Source organism: Thalassophryne amazonica, chromosome 10, assembly GCF_902500255.1.
Source record: "Thalassophryne amazonica chromosome 10, fThaAma1.1, whole genome shotgun sequence".
NCBI lineage: Eukaryota > Metazoa > Chordata > Actinopteri > Batrachoidiformes > Batrachoididae > Thalassophryne > Thalassophryne amazonica.
In genome coordinates this window covers 4,725,874-4,751,922 of record NC_047112.1, presented here as the reverse complement: position 1 = coordinate 4,751,922, position 26,049 = coordinate 4,725,874, and the positions used below count along the sequence as shown (strand labels likewise).

The following is a 26,049-nucleotide window of genomic DNA, read 5'->3' as shown; positions in this document are numbered from 1 at the left end:
TTTTCAGTGGACCTCGATGTGCAGGCGGAGCCTTCAGGTCTCTCTCTTTATCCTCGTCTGCCTCCGTGTCACTGTTATTTGTGGCCCCCCCCCCTGCTGGTCGTGGTGAGCGACCACTTACTTTCGGACTTGGAGACCTTGTATGATCCATTTGACAGACTGAGGACCTGTCTCCTTGTGGCTCTCGAGCTTTTAGTGTCAGTGTGAATTTGCCCTCCACATCCATGCCTTGGTCCTCTTCACGAGTTCCTAATACAAATTGTCCAGCTGTCTTTCCCATATCATGACGTTTATATGGGGGTGGCTCTGATTCCCAGCTCGGTGCACTGGCTTTAGTCTCTTTGGATCTTTCCTCTGTCATTTTTTCTCTTTTCTGCTGTAGCCTCTGTGCTTCCTGCTTGAACAAGGCCAAAACTTCTTTTTCTTCAGTGCGTTTTTTGTTGTTATTTACGTTCTTCTGCTGATCTTTAATTTCTTTTTTCTGTATTTCTACCGCAACTGCTTCACACATCACCGGATCAAATGATCCCTCCAAAGGCCATTGCCTGCCCCCATGTGACCTTTTGTGCCACTTTCTCATACATTGGTTGGCCTTAGTGCGTTTTCCTGGATATTTTCTTAGTACTAAGTCTAGCGGGGTACTTTCCCGACCTTGACCTTGAGAGTTACCCATGTAACCCTGACAAACGCTATGTGAGGTGTTTCTATGGTGTTCTGGTAGTCCCTCAGGGGCTGTCCTGATCCAGACCAATAACTTGCTGGCTGTAACACCTGTTTTGTATTTTAAACCCTTAAAAGGATTAAATTTCCAACTGTTATGCCCGTCTTCTTTTTCTTTAACTAAATACGAAAATTTACCTGTTTCCCACCGAACCTTCCTTGGGACCACAGTCAAAGTCAACCTAGGAAACAGTTCTTCACCTGGATCGGTTGGCAGTGTTATTAAATGATTTAATGGTATGCTAATTTCTTTATTAGGATCAGCACAAAGCAGCTCCAACCACGGGGTTAAACCCTGATGCCACAGACGTCTTATCAGCAGCTCCCAATTAATTAGAGGGAATTGTTCTTTCTTTTGCTTCAGATTGATTACCTTAGTAATCTGCCATAATTTCTGATTGATCTCTTGTTCGTCCTGCCAATGTTCTGCTCCTACCCTGTCAAAATAGGTCCTTTCCAGCCAAAAATGTGTCCTGATTCCCTGGGTTTCGATGTCTCCGTCAGTCAAGTAATGTTCTGGGAGTATTATTTCATCATCACTTAAGTCTCCCATCAAAGACTGTCCCAAGCATTGATCAGTCTGTCAGCTTTTTCACTATAATCTAAGCTTTAACTCTTTTGATTTATAACCAACTTTATTTATTTAATCCTCTTACAACCCTAACACTTCCTAATGTCTTTGCTCCCGACTTTCTATTTTCCTTCTAATTTTTTAACTTTCTGCTTCTCGTCTTTTTCTGCTATGTTTGTTTATTAGTTTTCTCTCTTTGAAATAATATCTACCTTTTCTGTATTTACATAGCACTCTTCTCCTGTCTTTTTCTTCACTGTCTCTGTTTCACACTTTCCTCTCTGCCTGTCATGCACCTCCCAAGTCCTCCTGTTGGGTCTAAATACCTCCCCCCTCGTACTCTTTCACATTAATCTTGTATGTCAGCCAGCTTGCAAGCCCTCACAGCTTTGCTTGCACCTCCCCGCTTACTCTCCACTCTCCCACACACAATTTTCAACAGCTTTATACACAAAAATTATTAAAAACAACTTTCTATATATCTCTATCTAGACTTCTGCCACTTTTCACTCCGCGGCTTTAAACAACCTTTTTATTCACTTAACACCAATGTGTTCTGTTTAAGCATGTATCTCTTCTTCACGTTAGACAGCTTCTCCGGCGCTGTCAGCAACTTCATATATTACTTTTTTACAAGCCCTCTTTGAGCGTACAATATTTCATTTACTTCTACGCCTTACCGCGCCTCGCGTGCGTATCCTGTGCTTAATATATTATTTTTCACCAGCTCCTTTCTGAGCATACAATATTTCATTTACTTCTACGCCTTACCGCGCCTCGCGTGCGTATCCTGTGCTTACTATATTATTTTCACAAGCTCCTTTCTGAGCATACAATATTTCATTTATTTCTACGCCTTACCGCGCCTCGCGTGCGTATCCTGTGCCTTTCTGCACTTTCTTCTACCTTTTTTTTTTTTCACTTACTGAGCTCCTCGTGAGCTTAATGTGCCTTTGCACTGAAAATACTCTCTTTTTCTTTTCTTATAAAAAACTCATATTACTGTGTACTTAATTACTTATTCTTCTCCCACGCCCCACAAGCGTGTATCTGGTGCCTTACTGCACTATTTTCTGCTTCATTAATTCTCATGTATTCTGCACTAACTCTTCATTCATTTTATTTTATTTTTTTTTATAGTTTTTCTCTTTTCTTAAAAAATGACGTCCTTTATTGAGCTCTTTTACTTACTGTCAGCTGTGCTACTTTGCACTTTCTCTTTAAATCTCTTTATCACGTACGGTATTTCTACTGCGCCCCCTCAGGCGCTTATCTTGTGCTTCCTCTGCACGTATTCTCTGTTAAACTCTTTTTCTCACTTATTTCACTTCAGTCTCTGTTAAACTCTTTAAATAACCTTGTATTACCTTGTATCTATTTGTCAGTATACTCCCCTAAATTAACCCCTACAGCGCATGCTATCAGCCGGCACGTTAGTAACAAATTTCAACACCAATTATTCCCCAAGCATCCAGGTTAGTTCTCCACGCACTCTTTCCGCACCAGAGTTCATGAACATTCCTGACCTTTCACTCACACAGACATTCTTTTTCCCGGGAACACACACACCTTCTGAGCATTTTATCTACAAGGCCTGATAATTTTCAATCTTATCTTTTTTAGTCTCTTATCAATTTTCTTAGTCCAGGTTCTTTTGGGTAAGAGGCAATTAAAAAATATCACCTGTCAACTTGGGCGGAAATCCCGACTCACTCCTCCAGATCGTGCAGAAATTATAAAAGGTTTCTGCTTACCTTTTAGTCGTGATCACTGTTATTTACGGTCTGGAGGGATGAGCTGGACTGCCCCAGGCTGCCGGAATGCCCCTGGACCCTCCTGAAGCTGGCTCGCCAAGTTCTGTCGCGGCTCGTCTTTAGTCTTCTCAGGATGTCGTCTTTTAGATAACACAAACTAATTGCAAGTGATATGCTAGAAAATGACACAACACTTTAGAATAATTCAGCCTTAAGCAAGATAAAATGCACAGAGTTTTTAAGTTTATTTAAGCCTTCGACACAAAGCTTAGACAAACTGAGTCCTCTAGAGAGACTGAATATGACAACCGCGCTCGTGTATTTATTGGAGACCCACGGGCATCGCTCCTCCTTCGACCTTTTTATTTATTTCATTCCCAAGACATGGTTTTCTATTGGAAGCGTCCTCTAGTGAACCCTAAGCAGGTGTTAGGCCATTATTTCAATGTGACAAACGCTCCCATTAAAACATGAAGGATTTACAACTGATTTTTTTAAAAGACCTTCAGCCACAGGTGCAGCTGGCCTGAGGCCCCCTCCGCACGTGGCCTCAGCCACACGTGCAGCTGGCCTGAGGCCCCTGCACGTGGCCTGCGGGAAAGCACCTAAAAGGCCTTGGAAAGCCCCTGACAGACTAAATGACTAATAGAGCCCTTTTTTTGGGTTGAACACCTGCTAGTTCAACCAGAGGACATACAGTTCGGATCAGGACACTTGATAGTTCATCACAGTTCAAATATGGACCTAAAAATTCTTCTACACAAGCATCATAGGTTGTAAACCATAACAGCAGGAGTAGTTGACTAACCATGGACAGCCAGTATAAAGCTGATAATATTCCCCATCCTAAGGCCCAAATTATAATAAGTCCAAGTTTGTAGAGCCAAGGTTTCTTGCGTTGTACGGCTCCAGTTAACGTAGCTATGTACGCCAACAGGGTTAGGGCCATCACAGCTTCGCACACAATGTCAGCTACCACTGCCGGGGCGTAAAAGATTGCTGTCATATCTATCACCATCCAAATTGTAATTGATGTGTACTGCCATATTCCCCAACAGTCAAACTGGAGAGTAAAGCGACCGAGGACGTGAGTGATGAATAAAGACAACCCTAGGTCACTCTGACCATAGTGCAGATTGAGGATCGCCAATCTGACACATCCATGAAGTAGCGTTACTATTCGCAGTGGTTGTCGTAAGTCCCAACGGCCGACACAGCAGTATAGCAGCCATATTAACAGTAGTGCAATAAACTCCACTCTACGCACTTTGAAGATGGTGTCATTTATGCCGCCAGTATTGTTGGACATTGTGCTCTCTTATTCTTTTTACTTATCTCCTTAAGTTTGTACGCTGTTATGTAGATGATCCTTCTTCCTTCGCTCCCCAGGTCAGAATGAACAGGGCGTGTCTCGGCGTCGGGCTTTGTAGGCTTCATCGCTCCTCCCCTAACGGAGGAGGGGCTCCATATCACTGCGTTGTGTGTTCCTCCCACACAAGCGCAGGGCGGCTGCGAAACTTCCTTTTAACAAAACATATCCAATCACTGCAGCAATAATAAGTCCTATTATGATTAACAGATAGGGCCAAAGATATCCAAACAAATGTCCAATCCAACCAGTCAATACTTCGAGACCTTCTTTAATGACTTCTCCGGTCTCTGCAGCGAAAGTGGTGATGATTCCTCCAGCTATTATTTGCGTTCTTTCCCACCAAGAACATTCATGCCGACTTCTTCCTTTTCCACAGCTCAACCAATGTTCTGCAGGTGATTCACACGTACCATTATTGTAAATCCGATTGGGTCCCAACCATTCGTAACTGACAATTTCTCGTCCTTCACATAGACTTTTCTTGAAGGCATATCCTTCCTCAAGCATTATCAAAGCATCACCAACAAATGGCACTATGTGGCCTAGGACCTGCTTCCTTTTTGACATTCCATGTCCCAGGACAGCCTTGGCACATCCAACGTTGGGTGGAAAAGCTCTTATCCATACGCCAGCACTGTTCTTCTCCCAAACTGTTTGATGGCCGTAAGTGTCATATTCGCCGTCATAGTAAGCGTCACAATATTCTTCCCAGCCAGGAACATTTCTACAATTTTGGCGGGCAAGGCTTATCGTGCATGTGGTATTACGTTTATTACAAATCATTTTCCAGGGCCGTGGCGTAACATAAGGGTTTGGTCTCCAGAGTACACCAGACCAAGTAGCTCTGTCTCTGGAGTAGACCGTGGCGATGTATTGATATTTAACCCAATAATTATTACTTTGATCTAAACAGGGGAATACCCAATCTTCAACTTCATATTTCTTCATTCCCCACCAGGTGACATCCTTACTACGTTTAACTCCTTCCTGCCATGCTTGAAGGGTCCCCTTAATGGTTGGAATCTGTAACAACTGTGTACAGTTATATACCCATCTTAGCCAATTCCCTGTCTTAATTTGGTCTATGGGGAATCGGGGGGATTTACCAGAACCTTCAGCCAAATTATTATGGTATTCTGTCTCATGTAAGCTTTCATAGATTCTATTCGCCACGCATTGATCAATTTTGCTAAAATCTCCCTGAGGTACTGACCTTAGCTCATCAGGCTTTGGTAGTTTTTGCACATAGAATTTTGCTTTATGTGGACCCCGCAAACTATGCCCAGTCCACGTATATCCCTTTGGGAAATTCCCCTCAAAATGTATCAGTGGAACGCTCCAGACCCACGGAAAGGTGTCATTAAGCCATTCATCATGTTTTGCCTCCTGTTTTTGTTTCCAAGTAATCCTGTCTATCAAATCGATGACTGGTGCAAGCACCATGTAATTTTGAGATTTACATCCAATAGGTCGATTCCAATAACATTTATCTAATTTTGCTACTTTTTCTTTTACACAATAATCATGAATCTTCTTCCATCTATTTTTAACCGCGTTATCAATACTTTTAACTTTTGGTTCTAATACTTGCTGGGTATCTTGTGTTGGCGATGTAGGGAATGGTTTGGTTTTTCCCTGTGTTGGTGATATCTTTGTGGATCCCACCAATGCTGCTGGTGAGATGGCGGTTGGGTTGGAATATGGTATCCCTGCTCCCATGCCAGTAGCGTTGTTCAACGGAGGGACTATTGTAGATGTAGTATCCACTTTCGGCACTCTGCTGCGGGTGTTGTCACAGGTGAGGTTGTAATTACCCCAATGTTTCCAGGTTGGCATTATCATTCTGCAAACATCATGTCTTGGTAATGCTGGAAAAACAGCTTCTTTCTCCCAATATCCTGCTCGATAGCCTAGTAGTACCCTGCATCCCCATGAGCAATACCAGGCTGGTTCGCCAGGTTCAGGTCTTATCCAAGTGCAGCCTACTTCTCTTAGCTCTCTTTGTTTTAACCGTAAGATGGTTGCCACGATAATCTCTTCCTCCCTCACTTGTAGGTTTTGAAGGATGTCTGCTCCGGTGGTCAGGTTGTAATTGGTGGTGACGGTTGGAAATTCCCCACTGTCGTTCAAGTACTGCAGCCATTTAGTCTTTTGCATCTGCAGGGTTAGGTTCTTTATCTTTGCCCATCTCTCTGTAGAATTCTGGTCCCATATCATGTAGATGTTTCTTGATTCAACTCCCCAACATGTCTGTTGGAAAGTTTTAGTTGTTGCGTACTGGACCCTGATATGGGTTAAGGTCCAGGGCGTACTACCATAGTGGTACAGGATAGCTAGAAGTACAGCAATGACGACTAATAATGCTGTAATCCTGGCCATCCAACTCCAACATTGGAGGCACCTTTTCTTCCACGGCTGGCTTTGTTGCTGCTGCTTTATTCCAACATTTTCGTAGTAGAATTCACTTGGTACTGGTGGCAGCAGCTCTAGCTTTTGGGGTCGTTGCAGCAGTGGCATTTCTATGCCAATCTCCTCTTCTCTTGGTCTTTCGTTGATTCTTTGTGGTTGCGTGGTGATCATGCTGTCTTCCCGTGGTTCTTCCATTTCGGAGATAGATGATCTTAGGTGCTGTTGTTTGTCTTGTGCTCCCAACAGAGACGTTTGATGCTTGTTGCTGAAGAAGAGTGACTAACAAGGGAGATGGCCATGGGAGTCTAATATCTAGTCCTCGCCACGCCCATTTCCAAGTGACGACTGTCACCTCCTTCATTTCAGGCGGTGGTCCCTCGGGTGTGTAGAAACATTGTGAAGATGCTGGATTCAATTCTCTACGTAGGTGCAAGATATCCTCATAGGCGCCCCAATATTCCGCTCCACTGTAGACATACTGCGCCATCACAGAGTACAGAGGAGTTGATCTCTGGAATAGTCCTCTTCCCGACTTTATGCTAAGTCGTGTCAGTATAGCCTTTGGGGGTTGCCAAAGTCCCACTAATACTCTGGTTCGCCATCCACTTCTAATAGGTGGAACACTTCCGCCTTTTTCGATGTCAAGGTACTGTACTGTCGTACATATTGGCAAAGTTTGGTTCTCAATCAAACAAAAAGTTGAACGTGCCTCTTGTTGTTGAAGTCTTTTAAACATATAGGGACTACTAGTCCAGATCTGGAAAGATCCAAGCCAAATATCCACATACATTCCCTGTAATGGATCAACATAATTAGGTCCCCACCTTATTTTAAATCTGTAGCCCCTTCTCTGTACATACACTACGTTCAAGATGCAGGAATATGAGTCTGGACACCGGGGAATTGGGTAAAACTTCCATCCAACCCCAGGGCAATTCCAGTGTTGTCCAACTTTGTTCACGATAGCTCCCAGAGGAGTGTATATTCCAGGCTCTGTAAGGTCAGCAGTCCTTTTACATGAATCATTATCTACAAAGTATCCTCCTGTTCCCAGCAATCATCCTTTTTCTTTGTAATCCTTTTGTGGCCAGCTTAAACATATTTTCTTGTAGGGTAATTCCAAAAATGGTGTAAGTCCTCTAGGCCCGGATCGTAGACTATTTACATTATTTTCATCCAGTTTGAAGGTCCGCAGCATGATTCAGAGTGAGTTATCACTCCACCATCGGTCTCTTTCTCTTTCTGCCAAGATGCACCACCATAGGGCATAGTTGTTGTCTCTTAAAGAGATGAGTGTAGATGGGAGATGGGTGTTTAAGTTCTGAATCCATTCCTTTCCACGCCCACTTCCACATCGTAACAACTATCCTATCAGGTTTAGGGAGGGGTCCCTCAGGGATCCTCTGTGCCTGATGTGGGGGTACATAGTTCCATAGATCTTGCCAATGCTGCCAAAACTGGTGTCCAGAATACCTGGTTTGTGATAAGGCTAGATAAAGGGGAACTATAGGCTTCCCTACTTGATCCTTGGGCTCAATTTGAAGCTGAATCTTCCTTGCTTGACAACAGTTCCAGACTCCTCTTCTGTACAGGTAGAAGAAGTCTTGATTTACAAAAATCGCTGGTATGGTTGGGGGTAGGCAGCTCATACAGACTAGTGGTTGATCGATAACTCTCAAATTTAATGTCTGGTTATCTAAAACATGACATCTTGGGTCTTGCAGTCATCTGTTCAATTGACGTAGCATGTTGGGGCTTGTCGTCCAGATCAAGCACTGGTTAAGGTATATTTCAACATAGACTCCTTGAAGTGGCTCAACGTAATTAATCCCCCATCTCAATGTGAATCTTAGGTCTTTGAGTTGTAGGTAAACCACATTTAATATCCAAGGGTAGGTGTTTGGACATCTTGGAACTGGTTGGGGTATTCTTCGGCGTCCTTTTATGTACCAATGCTGCAGACTTGCATCGCTCAGCACTCGTTCAGCAAGTAGTTTTTGTCCTGCGGTCTCGCTTAAGTCGGCATCTTTTATATTCATAATTCGTGACAAAATATCCATTAGATGCTAGTTCCCAATCTTCCTCTTCAAAATATTTTTCTGGCCAATTTAAGTATAATTTCTCAGCACCAAAGTCACATTGTATGTAGGGTCCAAGTCTTCCTCGATCATTAATAATGGGTACTCTATTTACATCTGGTCCTTGCGACATTTTACAAACAGCCGCTTCTTTTTACTTCTTCCTTGTCCCACGGAAAATGGAGGGAAACATCCATCGACTCCGAGACTTTCCTGATTTTTCCTCACCTTGAGTCGGTTGGTGTAACAACTGCTGCTGTTCCTCCAGGAGGTCAACATGTGCTCCGACAGAATAAACTCCCACATAGGGAACCAACACCATCAGCACTGTGAGCCGCACCCTAATTGTTTGGTCCGGCCTACTAGGAGTGTCCGCTCTGCTAGCCACTCCCCCATAGATTGTATCCTCCTCTTTCTCACCCATTCTTCAGGTGTCACATGATATTCAGCTGACTTCTTCTTTGGTTTTGCTGCTTTATTTCCCCAGGCGTCTAATCCAGTGGTAAAATAATACATGAGGGTTTCTCTGCCCCCTTTTTCTTGTGGCACCTCTTCTGCATCTTCCAGTAGAATCTCTGGGTTTTTTAGAACTTCTTCTATCAATTTGGCCCAAGTTGTCAGTTCCCAAGGGCCGATCCATCCTTCTTCTTGGGCTTTTTGCTGTTGATCATCTGTCAGTCCTCCCATCATGTCTGTATATCCGGGTCGCTCCGGATCTCTATACACTCTGAACACCAGTGGAATTTGCACTGTGTCTATTGGAGGGTCATACGTTTGCCCATACTCTGGACCATGGGACCAATTTTGATGTATAGCTTCATGCAACAAAGACGGCTTTCGCTCACCACCTCCGTCACCGCTGCCTTGATTCCCTTCTGCTTGATCAAGTGCAACTGTTGCTGCAGGATTAGCCCAACAGGCTTCATCGGTGTGACAGGTCCTCAGGGGGTCCAAAAACCTTCTCACTTGCCATCCTTCTGCTCTTGCCACATGCAGTAGTCTTCCCATATGAGTTCTTGCTTTACACACCAGGCAATACTCGATCGTATATCCATTCCAATAGCATGAACACACCTGCATATCCACATTGTCTCCACGTATGTCCCACTGGGTGTAAAAGACCATTCTTGGCAACTGGTTTAGTCGGCATAACCCACATACTAGTGCATCCAAAACCTTCACTGGCTTGTGAAGTATTTGCTTGAACTCATGTTTTGCCCCACTTGGAATTGGGGGTTTTCTAACCCCAGGTCCCGACCATTGGACCGTCAGCGGTACTTCTTCACGGCAAATCACACAGTGATTCTCAACTCTCTTCCATTGTAATAACTCCTTTTCATAAGATAAAAATCCTTTCTTTGCATGATATAATTTCCTCAGGGCTCTGCCTGCCCAGAGGTCATTTCTTGTTCTTCTTAAGGCAACCACCCCATTGACAGTGGCCATTCTGACGAAGGGTGGAAGATCTTGGGTGTTTTTGGCCATGTTTAGCTTCTGGTTTTGTCTTAATTAGGAGTTGGCTTCAGCTGCTCCACTCCTTGGATTCCCTTCTTCTTCAACTCCACTGTGTTACTGTCCAGTATCTTCACTACTGTATCTGTGGTCTCATACTTAGGTTTAACAGCAGTGTTGGTTGGGTGATCTCGAGCTCTCACCCACACCTTCTGCCCAACCTTAAATGGGATCTTCGGTTCTGGTTCTCTGTCCCTTTTAGTCTGGCTCCGCCCCACTTCCGGTGTCGAAAATGGGCGTTGGTTCAGTTCTTGTGAGGGGGTGGGCCTGCCGGCACGATGGCGGTCATTCAGGGCCTGTCCAATTTCCAGGGCCTTAGTACTCCAATCCTTCGTGTTAGCATTCTTCCCAATCCAGTTTTTCACCAGTCCAATAGCCCTTTCCACAACTCCATTTGCTTGAGGTGTGTATGGGGGCGAGTAAATTCTCATTACTCCATTTTTCTGGCACCACTGGTCGACCTGAGCATTACGGAAATGTGTCCCATTGTCCGTTCTCAGCTCCCTGGGTATCCCCAGATTTGAACACACTTGATCCAACATGCTGATTACACTGCTGCCGTTGGCTTTTCTCACAGGCTTAACAGTCACATAGCCCGACATAGAGTCCACAAGCACCAACAGATACTTTTCTCCTTTCTTACCGGTCACCCCCATGGGCCCGGCAACATCCATGCATACTGATCCCCATGGAACAGTACTCTTTATGGTGAAACCATCCACCCTTTGTCCTCGTCGTCCTGCATTGTATCGACCACATACTCCACAGTCTTTAAGGACTCGGCAGACTTGGTTTCTCGGAATCCAAAGTTGCAGCTTCTCCAGCTCCTTCCGTGTGGGAATGGTGCCTGCATGGCCAAGCGCTTCGTGTACGGCCAGCACCACTTCTTTCACGGACTCTTTTGGAACTACCCTTCCCTTGGGTGTCTGTTCCCACTTCTCGATCCCGACAATGACGACTTTTCTCAGCTGCACATAGCGGTCCACTTCTTCGTTCCCGCTCCAATGTGCTCCCTCTTTTACATGGGCCTTCTGATGTACCACATCTAAGTCCATTGTTAGCCTCAACTCGGCTATTTTCCTCCACAAATCCATATGAACTACAGGCTTCCCCTTAGCTCCCTCGAATCCATTTTCTTCCCAAATGGATAAGTCCTCTTTCAGGGCTTGTGCGCAGTAATGACTGTCTGTAATCACTTTAGCCTTTTTTACTCTCCTCTTGTTTAACTCCAAGAGTCCTTCCAGTATTGCTGTAACTTCTCCAGCTTGGGCACTCCCTGGCGTTTGACCTTTTTGACGATATTTCTCCTTATCTTGATACTTCAGAATATAGCCCCAATAAGATATATTGTCTGTACCCTTCTTTGACCCATCAGTGTACATAGTCCAGTCGTATGGCTCCATAGGGAGTTGCCTCTCCTTCGGCAACTTTTTTGTCGCCGACTGTTTTGGCCCAATTTCCAGCTCAGGGTCTAGCAGGATGTCCTCCCACCTTCCCCATCTGGCATTTGTGGCTTTAGTACTCTCAATAGTTCCTTTTCTTAGGAACCGGTGGACTTGGCTTTGAGTGATAACTTTTATTCCCTGACCTTGTGCAAGTTCTTTTAACGCACTCCAGTATCTAGCCAGGACTGCCAGTTCTTTTTCTTACGGTGGATATTTTCTCTCAATCGAAGATAGAGTATAGCTCCACAATGTTACCATACCCCCTCCTTCGTTGCTCACTTTTACCACCGAATCCTCTTCTTCACAGCTTATTTCGGCTAGCAGTCGAGTAGTCAGACTACGCGGCTCCAGCCTAACTGCGTCTTGAATGGCTTTCTTTAGCTTTTCCAAGCAATCCTGATCTGTAGCTGTCCAAATCCATTGCTTTTGCTCTTGTCCATTAGGTTTCTTCTTGAGACGAGCATAAAGGGGCTTTGCGTATCTCTGATAGTGTGGAACGTGATCTCTCACATAGTTACACAATCCCAATATTTTCTGTAGGTCATTCTCAGATTGCGGTGGTTTAATCTGACTCAATTTTTCTCGGTATACTTCTGAGAGTCCCAGATCTGATGATACCTGGAATCCCAAATAGTTAACCTTGAACTGTCCAAACTGACATTTCTTCAGGTTGAGTTTTAATCCAGCTTCTGTGAGCTTCTGAATCACCTTTTGCAGCCGCATTAGGTGTTCATTTTCATCATCATCTGCGATAAACACATCATCGATATACACTGTTACTCCCAGATCTTTTAATATGTCCATTACTGCTGCTTGGAACACATTTGGTGAATTTCTGTATCCCTGCGGGAGTCGTTGCCACACATAACTTTTCCCTTTATGTGTGAATCACGTTTTCCCCTGTGACTGTTTTGCTAATCATAGGGAAAAGAGTCCATTTGCCAGATCAATGCATGATTTGTATTTCTTAATTTGGAGCGTTTTCAGTGCTCCTTGGGGATTTATCAAACTCGCTCTATTGGCTGTTGTTCGTCGATTGAGAGCCTTGAAGTTGATTACTGGTCTCCAGCCTCCTCCTGCCGACTCTGGCTTCTTAACTGCTTGGATGGGGCTGTTAGTGATCGGATTCAATTCCACTCCAATGATCCCCAAAGTTTCCAATTCTTTTACTATTTTATCCATTTCCTCAACTGCTCCCGGGTTCAAGGGATATTGTCGCACCGGTGGATGTACTCCTCCTTCGATGACATGAATGTATTTAGCCCCCAAATCTCCACAATCATTTTTAAATCGTGCTACTTTAGCTTTGGAGATAATTTCCCTCAATTTTTCTTTCCCTGCTTCAGAGAAATCACTTTCTTCAATCTTTTCTTCTGTGACAGGTGGTACATCCACTTCTTTGTACCAACTTACCGGACTCTTTCCAATTGGAGTCATATCCATTTGTACAACTTTTGCTTGTAATTTTTTCACTCGTCGTCTTATTAGAGTTCGAAGCCTTTTGGGCCGATGCAATTCTCTCAAATCCTTGACTGTTATCAAATTAAAGGGGCCTTTTATCCAAACTACCCCTTTCCATATTCCAAATGGTCTTTTCTCCGTTGCCGCATTTGCATACTGGATCATTAGGTATCCTTTGGTCTCGAGGCTTCTGCGGGTCATGGACACCTCTGCTCCCGTGTCCACCAGGTACGGTTCTCCATCCACATCAGTGTAGATATTGTCCCCCTCCCAGTAGGCATGGTCTAGCGTGACCCGCGCCTCCAAAGCCATTACTTCTTCTGCCCTCCAGCCGCCGCTGAGGCTTGGCGAACTTCCTGGAGGGCTTTCCTTTGTTCTGGAGTTAATTTGTCGTACTCCTCTTTAGGGAGATAGCCACCACTACGAGGTGCAGGTGTAGGTCGCGATTGTGGTGGTGGAGGTGGTGGACCTCTCGGCCGAGAGCTCCATTGTCCAACTAGAGGCCTTTGATTATTCCTCTGTGGTGTTTGATGCAGCTGAGGAGGTGTTGGTTTAGGCACTGAATTTCTTTTCTCCACTCCCACCGGTTTTTGTCCTGATCTCGGTGTGCTCTCCTTCTTCCTCTTTTCTTCATAGAACTGCTGCTCCAGATCCCAGCTCTTCACCACCGCATCCATTTGTGGGACTGTAGTGCCATCTATGGGCATTTTCACAAAGGTTATCTCCCCTCTTCTTCCCTTAGTGACCTCTCTCAGTGCCCTAACATAGCGTTGTGGCAAAATCGTCTGTTTTAGCCCATGCCAAACTTGAACTAATGTTTGACCTTTGTCTAGTCCAGCTTTAGCTCGAGCAATATGGGAATCTTCATCATTGGGATCTTCCAACACTAACCTGGCATAATGGTTTTGTGCTGGTTCACCCCAACTGATGGGTTGACTGGTAACTTGGGCCAGCCACATAGATTTACCCTCTTCGCTGTTAGAAGCGATGTCAATAAGGGGCCACACTTCTTTCAAATAGTCCTTTAGGTCTTCATTTGGTTCTTTCTCTCTCACCAGCATCTTTAATTTCTTGAATTCACGGAATTCCCTGCCGTCTGCTTGAATTTCAGCTTGAATTGCTGGCAGACTTTGCTCTCTAGATCCAGCAGGAAAGTCCTGATTTGGGAGGCTCGCTTGTAATCCTGACGGTGGTGGAATTGTTTCTCCTTCATCATCCAGATTTTCCTCATTAATTTCTCTCAACACTTGTCGTGACCAGCGTAAAGCTGCTGTTTTTAGTTTTCTCAACATCACATCATGGGCAACGCCTAAATAGGCGACTCTGAAGTTATTTGTTAACTCTTTACAGGCAGTCAGTGTAGGATAGAAGGGCCACATTAGTATATTAGCCCACTCTCCAACAGTGGCTCTTACCTCAAGAGTTTTCTTTTCATCTTGTCGCTCAATCCACTCTTCTGGAATGTCATACCCAGTTTGTCCAACTTCTGGAGCATAGGTTTGTCACTTGTCTCGGGTCTCCACTGGGTTGACCCTGACATCTCTTGCAATTCTCTCTGATGCTACACGCACATTATACACCCCAACTTCTTTCTTTCGTCCTCTGTAGCGTCCAGTTTGCAGTTCTGGGCGTGAGACTTCTCTTTCCCCTACCACAGATAGCGGTTCATCCTCTTCCGAGTCTTGTGGATTGACCTCCTCTTCAGACTCGCTTTCCTGGTCCTCATCCATATCAGATTCATGGGAAGGACGTGGGTCTTGTGGTTGTGGGTCCCTGTTTTGTTCTGACTTTCAGGGTGACCCTGTTGCTTCGGCATTTCCGACAGGTAGAGGAATGAATATAGGATCCTCTTCTCCATTATCCGGTGGAGGAGCCTGGAAAGGCTCTCTCAACAGAGATTGGGAGGTTGGGTTGTATGATGGTCTGGAGCCCACTTGCAACTTGTTTTAATGTTGGTCGTGGGGTTTTAATCCTTAATTGCTGCACTCCTACAGCATGACCTGATCTTTTCTCACTTGTCGCCATGGGGATGGACTGCATCACTAGCGGGGGACTAGTTGCCACTCCACTTGCTTTAACTGCACTCTTCCTTGGACCTGCTCTATTTGGTCCTAGGTTCACCGCTTCAAGTGCCCTTCTCACTCGATCTTGCTCCTGCTCATTGCTAGTGACCACCACAATTTCTCTCATTGATCCCCATGCTCCTGGGGTACGCATGTGTAGGTTCACAGCTGCCATGGCCACTTTTTCTGCCTCTTCCCATGTCATATGTCCAGATCGTAATCCGTCAACACATATTACCACCCGCCGATGCTGGCGTTCTTTGGCCAAATCAATGGCTGTTCCCAGAGTTTTCAACATTTTCTCCGTGTATTCGATTGAATTTTCTCTCCCTGGGTAGCTTTCAAAGGGCACATGTATGAGTGCATAATAAGCCATTTGTGCTGCACTTGTTATCACTATCGATTTTCCGTCCAGACCTCTCCCCTTTATATTCTTAAGCTCTTCTTGGTATTCTTTGCCTGCCCGCTCCTTGAGCTTTGCTCGGAATTTTCGGTTGGCAATTTTCAGTCTGTGATTTGTGAAGACAATGAGACTATCTCCATCTATATCCCAAGGACTGCCAAAATAATGATATGCCCGTCCTCCGTCTTGGGTCACCATTTTTTTGGTCCCTTCGGGCATAGGGTCCAATTCCTCCATGTAGTCAGATTCAGTGTATACATGGTGGGTTTTTGCTTTAGATTTTCTAAAAATCTCTTGTGAATGCCCTTCCTCTTTAGTATGATAACTCGGTCCGGCAACACATTCTTCAGCTTTAAGCTGTTCCAAGCTTCTGTGCCCACTTTTCGACAATTGATGGAATATCTGTCCAGACACTCCCTGAAGGCTTCTTCGCCTTTTATCCTGCTCAACCAGGCGTTTTGTCTGTTTTCTGACTGTTGAGGTTGTTCCTCTCACACTTCCCAAGGGTAAATTTGGCCACTCTGGTTCAAAGCTTGTGTGGAGCTGGTCCGGGCTTTTGTATTCTTGACCATTTCCCCCAGGATTAGGACCTCCCGGGGATAGCGGTTCATCTCCACTTCCCTCTGGCTTGTGTTCCTCATCACTTTGTTCGGATTCGTCCTGGAAGTCTATCTTGCCTTCGTCTTCATTATCGAGGATCTGGCTTCCACTCATATCGTCCATTATAGGATATTGTTCCTTAAACATTCTTCCTAACCCTTTTAGCCGTTCTGCCATGGACTTAAACTCAGCATATACACATGCTGATTTTGCTTTAACATCAACTAGGACCGTCTCTACTCCCAACAACCCAGCTGTCATTTTTACTACGGAGTCATAACTTTTCTCAGGACTTATTAAGGTGGTGATTTGTCCTCCTCTCCACTCATCTCCGAGAAGTTTGCACCACCATTCAAGCCACCCTCTGGTCCCCATCTTGTCCTTTGGGACTGGTGGGCTCCCCAAAACGGCCAGGATCTGCCCCTCCTTATGCTTACCCGGATAATATATCCCTAATGTGTGTATAGTTCTTGCCATATCTTCTTTGAAACATTCTTCATCAGTTTCCACACTCTGGTCTATGACATATTTTTGAACTGTTTCTGTCCAAGTATCATATGCTCGTCCATACAATACCACTCTGTGTGGCCGAAAATCTACTTCTTTTCCCCCTTCATGTTCGGATTCAGGGTTTGCTACGGAACCTGGCTCTTCTTCAGCCATATTTTCACTGCTTATTCTTAATACTAACCTTACTGTTTCGTACTAATTGTCCTCCCTTTATTCTCTCGGTTGCTGAGATTGTCGATTCCACCACTGTCGTCTCCTTAACTTCAGCTATGGTCCTTGTCATCTCGAGTCCTCTGCCCCTTAAATCCTCTCTTAGCGCTTTGAGTCAGGGATAAGTGACAGACTACTTGGCTATTCAGTGCTAATTCCAGAGGTTAACTCCAAATCAGCTGCTCCTTTTCCCACTTCTCCCCTCAGGAACCTCACGGGTTGATGATCCCATTCTCTCTTGTAGATCACCATTTTGCACGGTATACTCTCATACCTGCTTCCTTGACGATCCGATCCAGCAGGCTCCCTTGCCTGCTTTCCTTCCTCGTCGTTTCGTGACGATCCAGCAGGCTATCCCCGTCTGCTTCTCGTCCCAGTCCAGACAATCCAGCAGTGACACGTCTGCTTCTCGTCCTTGATCCCAGCTCCCTGGGATGCTTACTCCTGTTGTCTTTGCTTCGTCCTTCTGGTGGTTGCCTCCAAATTTTCACACCTCTGGAGGACAGATATGTTTCAAGCCGTTACTGGACCTATACAGGCCATCAGCCGACACTCTCCACAACACTGTCTCCTTTGGTGATCCACTCAGGGCTTTCCACCTACCCAATGGCAAAGACTCTCCTTTGGCCGAGGATTCTTCCTCAGACCCGACTACACTTTGTCAGGTCCCTGTTCGGGCGCCACGTGTCAGATCCCTCTTTTTCACGTACACGGCACACGCTCACCCTCCGATGAGTGCGTTTGTGTACAAAACCAGCTCTCCGTCTCTGGGGTCCGACCTTCGTGTCTCCACGGGTATTACCCGGCAGGGCTGCACAAAGGCTGTTCAAGCTGGTGGTGAGGAGATTCGTCTAGCCGCTCACTGCCTCCATCCGGACGTCCACCCCGCTGAAGCTGATCTCGCACCCCGGTCGAATAGCCTTCTCTGGAACCAGGATACGAACCGGCCACGCCCGTTAACGGCAGCTCTCCTCTTATGGATCAGGGCTCTTGGAATGTTGCTAGATTTTGAATTTAGTGACTCGTACAGCGAGTCCCCAGGATGAGTTATTTTCATTAAAAACCAGACTAACCTTTTAGAGCACTTTTGATGTTGTACACCCAATAAACTTTAACTTTTACACCTTAAGAAGCATCAATAAATCCAATGTCCGAGCTGTAACACTTTAATTGCATGCTTGGAAATTTATTGCAGGTTTTGCAAGTGCTGATAACATAATCAAAATAGGTTATATGATGATAATTTCGCAACAGTAATTCAAGTATAATTAGAATAATGATTGGCAGAGATTTTTGTTTCTAATTCAATAATTCTGACTGATCTTACTTCGACTGGGACTGGATTGACTTCTTAACAATTTTTTCTAGGAGTGAGGGAAGGAGGTTTTTGAGGTTAAGTCCCCAGCTCGATGAACTTGATTTCCTCTTCATCAGCTATTAATCGTTAGCTGACCACGATCCTTGTGTGATGTTATAATCCTTCAGGAAGTTAATCCACATAAGAGTTTATTCCTTCTTCAATCAACCAAAAGTTGATCTAATCCATTCTGGTATGCGGTGATGTTCCTTGAGAGAGAAAACGTTGAACATTCCCCACTCAGACTTAAGGCCAGTGGTTACTCTTCCGTTGCTCTGCTACTCCGTGATTGGACGGCCCTGGTGGGAGTTGAAAACTCTCTCAAATGATCTCTTATGGCTCCAATCCTCTCACTCCACGATTCCAATTGCTGCTCACAAGATGGTCAAGTCTTGTGATTTCCTCGTAGCAGGGAAGAAGTGGCAACAGCACCTCTCCCTGGAAGAATAACCCCGTTTCCTGGTGTTTCACAGTTTATATATGTGCTTGACTCTTGTTGTCTTCAGATGATCTTACTTGTCATGTTAGAATCATTCTTAGACATATTCCATCGTCTTCACCACCGAGTTCATTCCGTGGGCCTCCCCATTTGTAATGGAAAAGTCTGGTATGATCTCACTTACTCCAGGAAAGTACCAAAAACTGTGCAGTAATCCAACAGCATGTATATTAATTCCATGGCACGTATTATATTCCAAGATGAAAACAAGCTGAAAGCAAGCTTAAAGTCACTTTTCGACAACTTCCAGTTAATACACAAGTAGCCAGGTTTCGCTTATAGACCTGCATTTCTATCAAACCTTTCCATCTGAAGTAGATGCTCAAACCACTTTACAATGATGGCTTACATTCACCTGTTCACACACACACTGATATCAGCATGTTGCCGTGTAAGACGCTCAGCTGCACACCACTGTTTAGCAGATAAGTGTAAGAATCGCTCTGTTGATGATACAAGCACCAAATTTGGGGCAAATACTTCTGAGAAGTCATTTATTTTTATTTGTTTATTTTCAAAAAAGCCATTAGCCACATGAAATTGTCATTTTTGGGGGGAATAATGTTGAAGTCATTGTTTCATCCATTCAAGTCCATGCTGGACGTTTCCAGCAATGAAAACCCCATCACAGAGAATCTCTCTGTGTGGTACAGAGTTTAGACCACATGCCAATGCAGTTTACTGGGATGTGACCATTGCCGTACACAATCAACTAGTTGGAACCACAGGTCAGAGTTAGGTAAGCAGTGAGGACTAGTGTTCATCCAAAGAACATGGGTGACTTTAAAAGCAAAAATATTACCTCTACTACTAAACCCTGAGACCCCAAAACACTATCACACGTTCTACAGCATACATGTACACTTACTAAAAACAGATACAAGCCATCAAAAAGCATGAAAATATTGCTTGAAGTTTAATTTCAAATGCCCCCAGTCCACAATACAATGTTTAACAAGTACAACGTTGAAATAAAGAATGATCATGCAAAAATTTGATGAAAATACATATTTCCAGGTGCCATCAAGAAAAAATGGCCACCAACAAAGCTAACAAAACTAAATTTTAGTGAAAGCTAACCAGTCTGTTAATGGTTTTCAAACTTAGCTGAAAAGCTTATCAGCTAAAGACAATGTAAGTTTCACTAATCAGCCGAACTGCACCAACATTAATGATAACACTGGACTCACTTCATGGCAACACATTAAAAGGCTTAGAGGCCCTTCATGTTTTTCAGGAGTGACACTTTGAACAACGGATGCTCTGATCCTATGCCCATCTCTCAAATCTCTAGACCATAGATGTCAATCTGATTCCAGAAAGGGCCAAGAGGTTGCAGGTTTTCTTCATAACCATCAACTCCAGCAGGTGATTTCATTGATTAATGCATCCCATCTGTTCAAAGTGATGCTAATCAGTGAAATCACCTGGTGGAGTTTGACACCTCTGCTCGAGACCATCACTTCACCAAAGTTATCACTTTTATTTAAGTTATGAAAAAATGCTGGACAATCTCCAGTGACCTCTTTGAGCATTTAAGGCACATCGCTCCACAGAGACGGCACTCACTAAAGTGATGACCAATCTGTTGCTGGCTATGGATGCAGAATCAACCTTGGATGCTATTGAAACATTCATACGCACAGTACAGACTATAGATGACTTATTTTGTTTTCTACATTTGTGTTGTATTTCTGTTATTGACCATGTGTTTGTCTTTAATTCTGCCACTGTTGTGTTGAAGAAACCACTGGTTAATTCTATGGTAACGGTACTACAATCAGTGCACTTTTTTCATAAACTAAACTAAAATAAACTAAAATAAGTAAAGTAAACTAAAATATGGCTGGTCTTTGCTGTCCTTATAATTATCTTACCGTAGAATTGCCCACATCACAGCAGTTAGCAGCACTGACACCCACCAAGAAGGTTCTGGTTTGAAGCCCACCAATTATCCTTAAACTTCCAGTTAATCCACAAGCAGCCAGGTTTCACTTATAGATCTGCATTTCCATCAAACCTTTCCATCTGAAGTAGATGCTCAAGCCACTTTGCTAATCAGTTGAAATCACCTGGTGGAGTTGGTGGTTACAAAGAAAACCTGCCCCCTCTTGGGCCTTTCTAGAATCAGTTGCCACCTGTGCTCTAGACCAGTGTTTTTCAACCTTTTTTGAGTCGCGGCACCCTTTTTATATTTACAAAATCCTGCGGCACACCACCAACTAAAATAATATTATAATGCTATTACCTCTGGTTTTGCGCAAAACCCAATTATCGCAATAGAAAATCGATACAGAAAACATCGCATTTCGAAAATCCTCAAGCATTTTGCGCTCTGATCTCAAGTAGGGCTGTCACGATTAGAAATTTCTGGAGACGATTAATTGTCAGACAAATAATTGCGATTGACGAATATATTGTCTATTTTTTTTTTCTTTTTTCCCTTCTTTATATTCTACTATTGTAGTATAATTACACAACTCTGGAAGAACGTTTGGCTTCTGTGAGTGGAGAAACTGGGAATGGTGCAACATTTTTATTTTTATCTTCATTTTACATACAGTCCCAACTTTTTCTGATTTGTGGTTGTTTCTGTTGCATTTCTGAAATTGTTTCTCCTCATCAGTCACGTTTTGTGATTAAACACTACATTAAGCTCAAGACTGAACAAATAAATACCTTTGGAAAATAACAGCTGTTAAAGTTCAGAGTTCTCACCTGCTTTTTGTGATCTGTGCGTCTGAACATTTTTTTTTTGTGTATCTCAGTTCATTCATATATTCTCATTTTTTAAATATGTTTTTAAAGATATTTGACCGTTTATTTCATCTCATGATCTCATAAATTCAGCATACGACGCGCACATGGTGTGAACAGGACGGTAACGGCAGAATCACACCTTTAGAGAAAGTTCAGAGAGAAGTAAAAGCTTCACGTTTTCGTTTTGTTAACATGTTCACTCCATTTAAAATCCTCTCTGCTCCGCGCTCGCTGCGCACTGAACGTGTCGCGCCTGCATTCAGGAATCTCTCTCACCCACCCCCTCCCTCACCCACCCCCTCCCCTCTCTCACTCACCCCCCTCCCTCACCCACCCCCCCTCCCCTCTCTCACCCACCCCCTCCCTCACCCACCCCCTCCCCTCTCTCACTCACCCCCTCCCTCACCCACCCCCTCCCCTCTCTCACCCACCCCCTCCCTCACCCACCCCCTCCCCTCTCTCACTCACCCCCTCCCTCACCCACCCCCTCCCCTCTCTCACCCACCCCCTCCCTCACCCACCCCCTCCCCTCTCTCACACCACCCTCCCTCACCCACCCCCTCCCCTCCCTCACCCACCCCCCTCCCTCACCCACCCCCTCCCCTCCCTCACCCACCCCCTCCCCTCTCTCACTCACCCCCTCCCTCGCAGTCTGCAGCCTGTTAACTCCGCGCGCGTGCACACACAGGCACAGACACACACACACCGACAGCTCCGCATTTTAGACGGCTTTTGAAGAAGACGGCACTGTTTTAATCAGCCGTCAGCCTCCTTGTTATTGTCCCGCCTTAAGACGAGAGCGAGGCTGCAGCACAATGACGTCAGATTCTGAGTCGTTTTATGCTTTGTGGATAAAATAAATAATTCACGGTAATCGCGAATATGAAAAATAATCGCGAATATGAAAAATACCCACGGCACCCCTGACGATCGATCACGGCACCCCGGTTGAGAATCACTGCTCTAGACCATCACTTCACCAAAGTTATCACTTTTAATTAAATTGTGAAAAATGCTGGACAATCTCCAGTGACCTCTGTGAGCATTTAAGGCACATCGCTCCACAGAGACGGCACTCACTAAAGTGATGACCAATCTGTTGCTGGCTATGGATGCAGAATCAACCTTGGATGTTACTGAAACATTCATATGCACAGTACAGACTATACAAGACTATTTTGTTTTCCACATTTGTGTTGTATTTGTGTTATTGACATTGTGTTTGTCTTTAATTCTGCCACTGTTGTGTTCAAGAAACAATTGGTTAATTCTATGGTAACGGTACTACAATCAGTTTTTCATCATAAACTAAAATATGGCTCGACTTTGTTGCCCTTGTAATTATCTTACCGTAGAATTGCCCAGCTGTAACAATTACAAAACCTTGATATGAAACAAGAGTGATAATGTTAAAGAAACTCACTCTCCAAAGTGGGCACCGGATATGGAATGGAAAGACACCATCTCCACCATGTCTGAGTATTTTTGTCCCATCTCAAAGAGGACTTTCTTATAGGAAAGGAATGATCTTCCCTCTCCGTACACACTGCCCTGGTTCACCTATAGGGGGCACGACAAGGTGTGTCAGAAAAAGAGGCTGAAAAGGTGATGACAGTCATTTTTATAGTGTTGCTTATAACAACCTCATCAACCAATAGAAAGAGGCCCTCAGAGGCAGCAAATTTAATCACGTTCTCGATTGTCTTTCTCTCCTGCACATGACCTAATGGGACAAATCATTTTCAGGATACAGAGGAGACTTTGGAGAGGTCCATGTGGTGTTACTTTTTAATATTCTTGAACCTGTGGGGTTTCCTGGGTTGCTGATGTAAATTGCTTTTGGGTGCAGCTCCCCCTAGCGGTCTTCAAGGCTAGGTGCAGCTCGTCCACATCAAGAGCCCAGTCTTGGTCCTCTCTCAGGTGGTAGGGCACCAGGGTCAACCTGGCCTGATCCAAAAGCACAGGCAGAGTGTGTGGGCAGGGCACAGGGATCAACACGCCTGTCTGAAGCTCCGCCTCCTCATCTGTCAGTAGCCTCATGACGTCCTTAACACAAAAACAAATGAAAACACATTGTTTGTGCAAATCAGTCTTGCTTCTTGCTTCAGTTTGCAGGCAGAAAAACCTGTTTACTGGCAGCACATAACTGAACGCTATTAATCACATCAAAAACCTATCAGATGCTTCTGTACTGTTGAACCTGAGGGAATTCTGCAGCCTGATCCTTCGTCTTGTGTTCCAAAGACTCTCAAAGACATTGTTGGTGAGTTTGAGCCAAAATTTCTAGTTTATTTGTTACTTTAACAACCATAATTGTGAAATACGATCAGGATATTTGTATTACTGCAAGATTGTAGATAAAATTGATTCAAGACTGGTCCAAACCATGAGTTAGTTGGCAGATTTATCCACCAAACATTTGTTTGGTGGATAAATTTGTTTGTAAGCTGTACTTCAGCATGAGAAATGGTTTGTTGTTGTTGTTTGTTTGTTTGACAATTTAGACAAATACTGTACTTTAATTTAGGTTTATTCATAAGCAAAGGCCATTATATCCATATCTGTTTATTAATAAATAAATTGATATAATGACATTTTATTTCATAATTGAAGTGGAAACATGAAGATCACTTTGAAATAAACACTTTTATCATCAAACTGTTTATTTAATTAATTTGTATTTAAAATCCATAGTTAAAAATAACACTGAAATGTCTGTAAAAAAAAGTTCATAGTGGAATCGTAAAATAGAAAAATCTTGTATATAAAATCATAAGTCAATCAGATACAAAAACTCTTAGTTAAAATTGAAGGTTACAATTTTGGATTAAAAAGTCTAATGTCACTGCAGATTGGGGATTGTAGTTGGAACTTGGAAAACTGTAGGCTAAAACTGTAAATTAAAATAGGATGTTTAAGTTCATAATTGGCAATAACTAACTAGAGATGAAACCTTATTTTGTAAATATAGATTAGATTATCACTGCGGTATTGTATCACTTCCTGTTCCGGAGCACAGCGGTGTTTTTCTGTATCTGTTAGCTGTTTAATCTGCGCAGTTAGATTGATCTAGTTACCTAGATAACGATTTGTTTCACAGTGTAATCTTCACGTGCCTTAACTAAAGCACTCCCTCTGCTGAATCACCTCTAAATTATTTACACATTACTCACTTTGCGTGTTTTTAGGAATCCGCTACCTTAGCGCAGCTACTAGCTCTTAGCTGATTTAGCATGGCGGCTTCTCCTGTCTCTCCCGCACTTTTCTGCTCTGGGTGTGAAATGTTTAGTTATTCCTCGGCCTCCTTTAGCAGTAATGGTACTTGTAATAAGTGTAGCTTATTCGTAGCTTTGGAGGCCAGGCTGGACGAATTGGAGACTCGGCTCCGCACCGTGGAAAATTCTACAGCTAGCCAGGCCCCTGTAGTCGGTGCGGACCAAGGTAGCTTAGCCGCCGTTAGTTTCCCTCTGGCAGATCCCGAGCAGCCGGGAAAGCAGGCCGACTGGGTGACTGTGAGGAGGAAGCGTAGCCCTAAACAGAAGCCCCGTGTACACCGCCAACCCGTTCACATTTCTAACCGTTTTCCCCACTCGACGACACACCCGCCGAGGATCAAACTCTGGTTATTGGCGACTCTGTTTTGAGAAATGTGAAATTAGCGACACCAGCAACCATAGTCAATTGTCTTCCGGGGGCCAGTGCAGGCGACATTGAAGGAAAATTGAAACTGCTGGCTAAGGCTAAGCGTAAATTTGGTAAGATTGTAATTCACGTCGGCAGTAATGACACCCGGTTACGCCAATCGGAGGTCACTAAAATTAACATTGAATCGTGTGTAACTTTGCAAAAACAATGTCGGACTCTGTAGTTTTCTCTGGGTCCCTCCCCAATCAGACCGGGAGTGACATGTTTAGCCGCATGTTCTCCTTGAATTGCTGGCTGTCTGAGTGGTGTCCAAAAAATGAGGTGGGCTTCATAGATAATTGGCAAAGCTTCTGGGGAAAACCTGATCTTGTTAGGAGAGACGGCATCCATCCCACTTTGGATGGAGCAGCTCTCATTTCTAGAAATCTGGCCAATTTTCTTAAATCCTCCAAACCGTGACTATCCAGGGTTGGGACCAGGAAGCAGAGTTGTAGTCTTACACACCTCTCTGCAGCTTCTCTCCCCCTGCCATCCCCTCATTACCCCATCCCCGTAGAGACGGTGCCTGCTCCCAGACCACCAATAACCAGTAAAAATCTATTTAAGCATAAAAATTCAAAAAGAAAAAATAATATAGCACCTTCAACTGCACCACAGACTAAAACAGTTAAATGTGGTCT

The 26,049-nt window shown here is 44.1% G+C and overlaps 1 protein-coding gene across 1 annotated transcript in view; it reads right to left on the bottom strand.

Annotated features, from left to right (window-relative positions):
• The window catches only part of LOC117518251 (alanine aminotransferase 2-like), a 65,065-nt gene extending 41,109 nt beyond the window's left edge, over window positions 1-23,956 (bottom strand). Inside the window, exon 1 of the mRNA XM_034179337.1 lies at window positions 23,148-23,956. Coding sequence (XP_034035228.1) covers window positions 23,148-23,218 — 71 coding nt within the window. The 5' untranslated portion in view covers window positions 23,219-23,956. The remainder of the gene's footprint in view (window positions 1-23,147) is intronic.
• Between the last annotated feature and the right edge of the window lie 2,093 nt (window positions 23,957-26,049).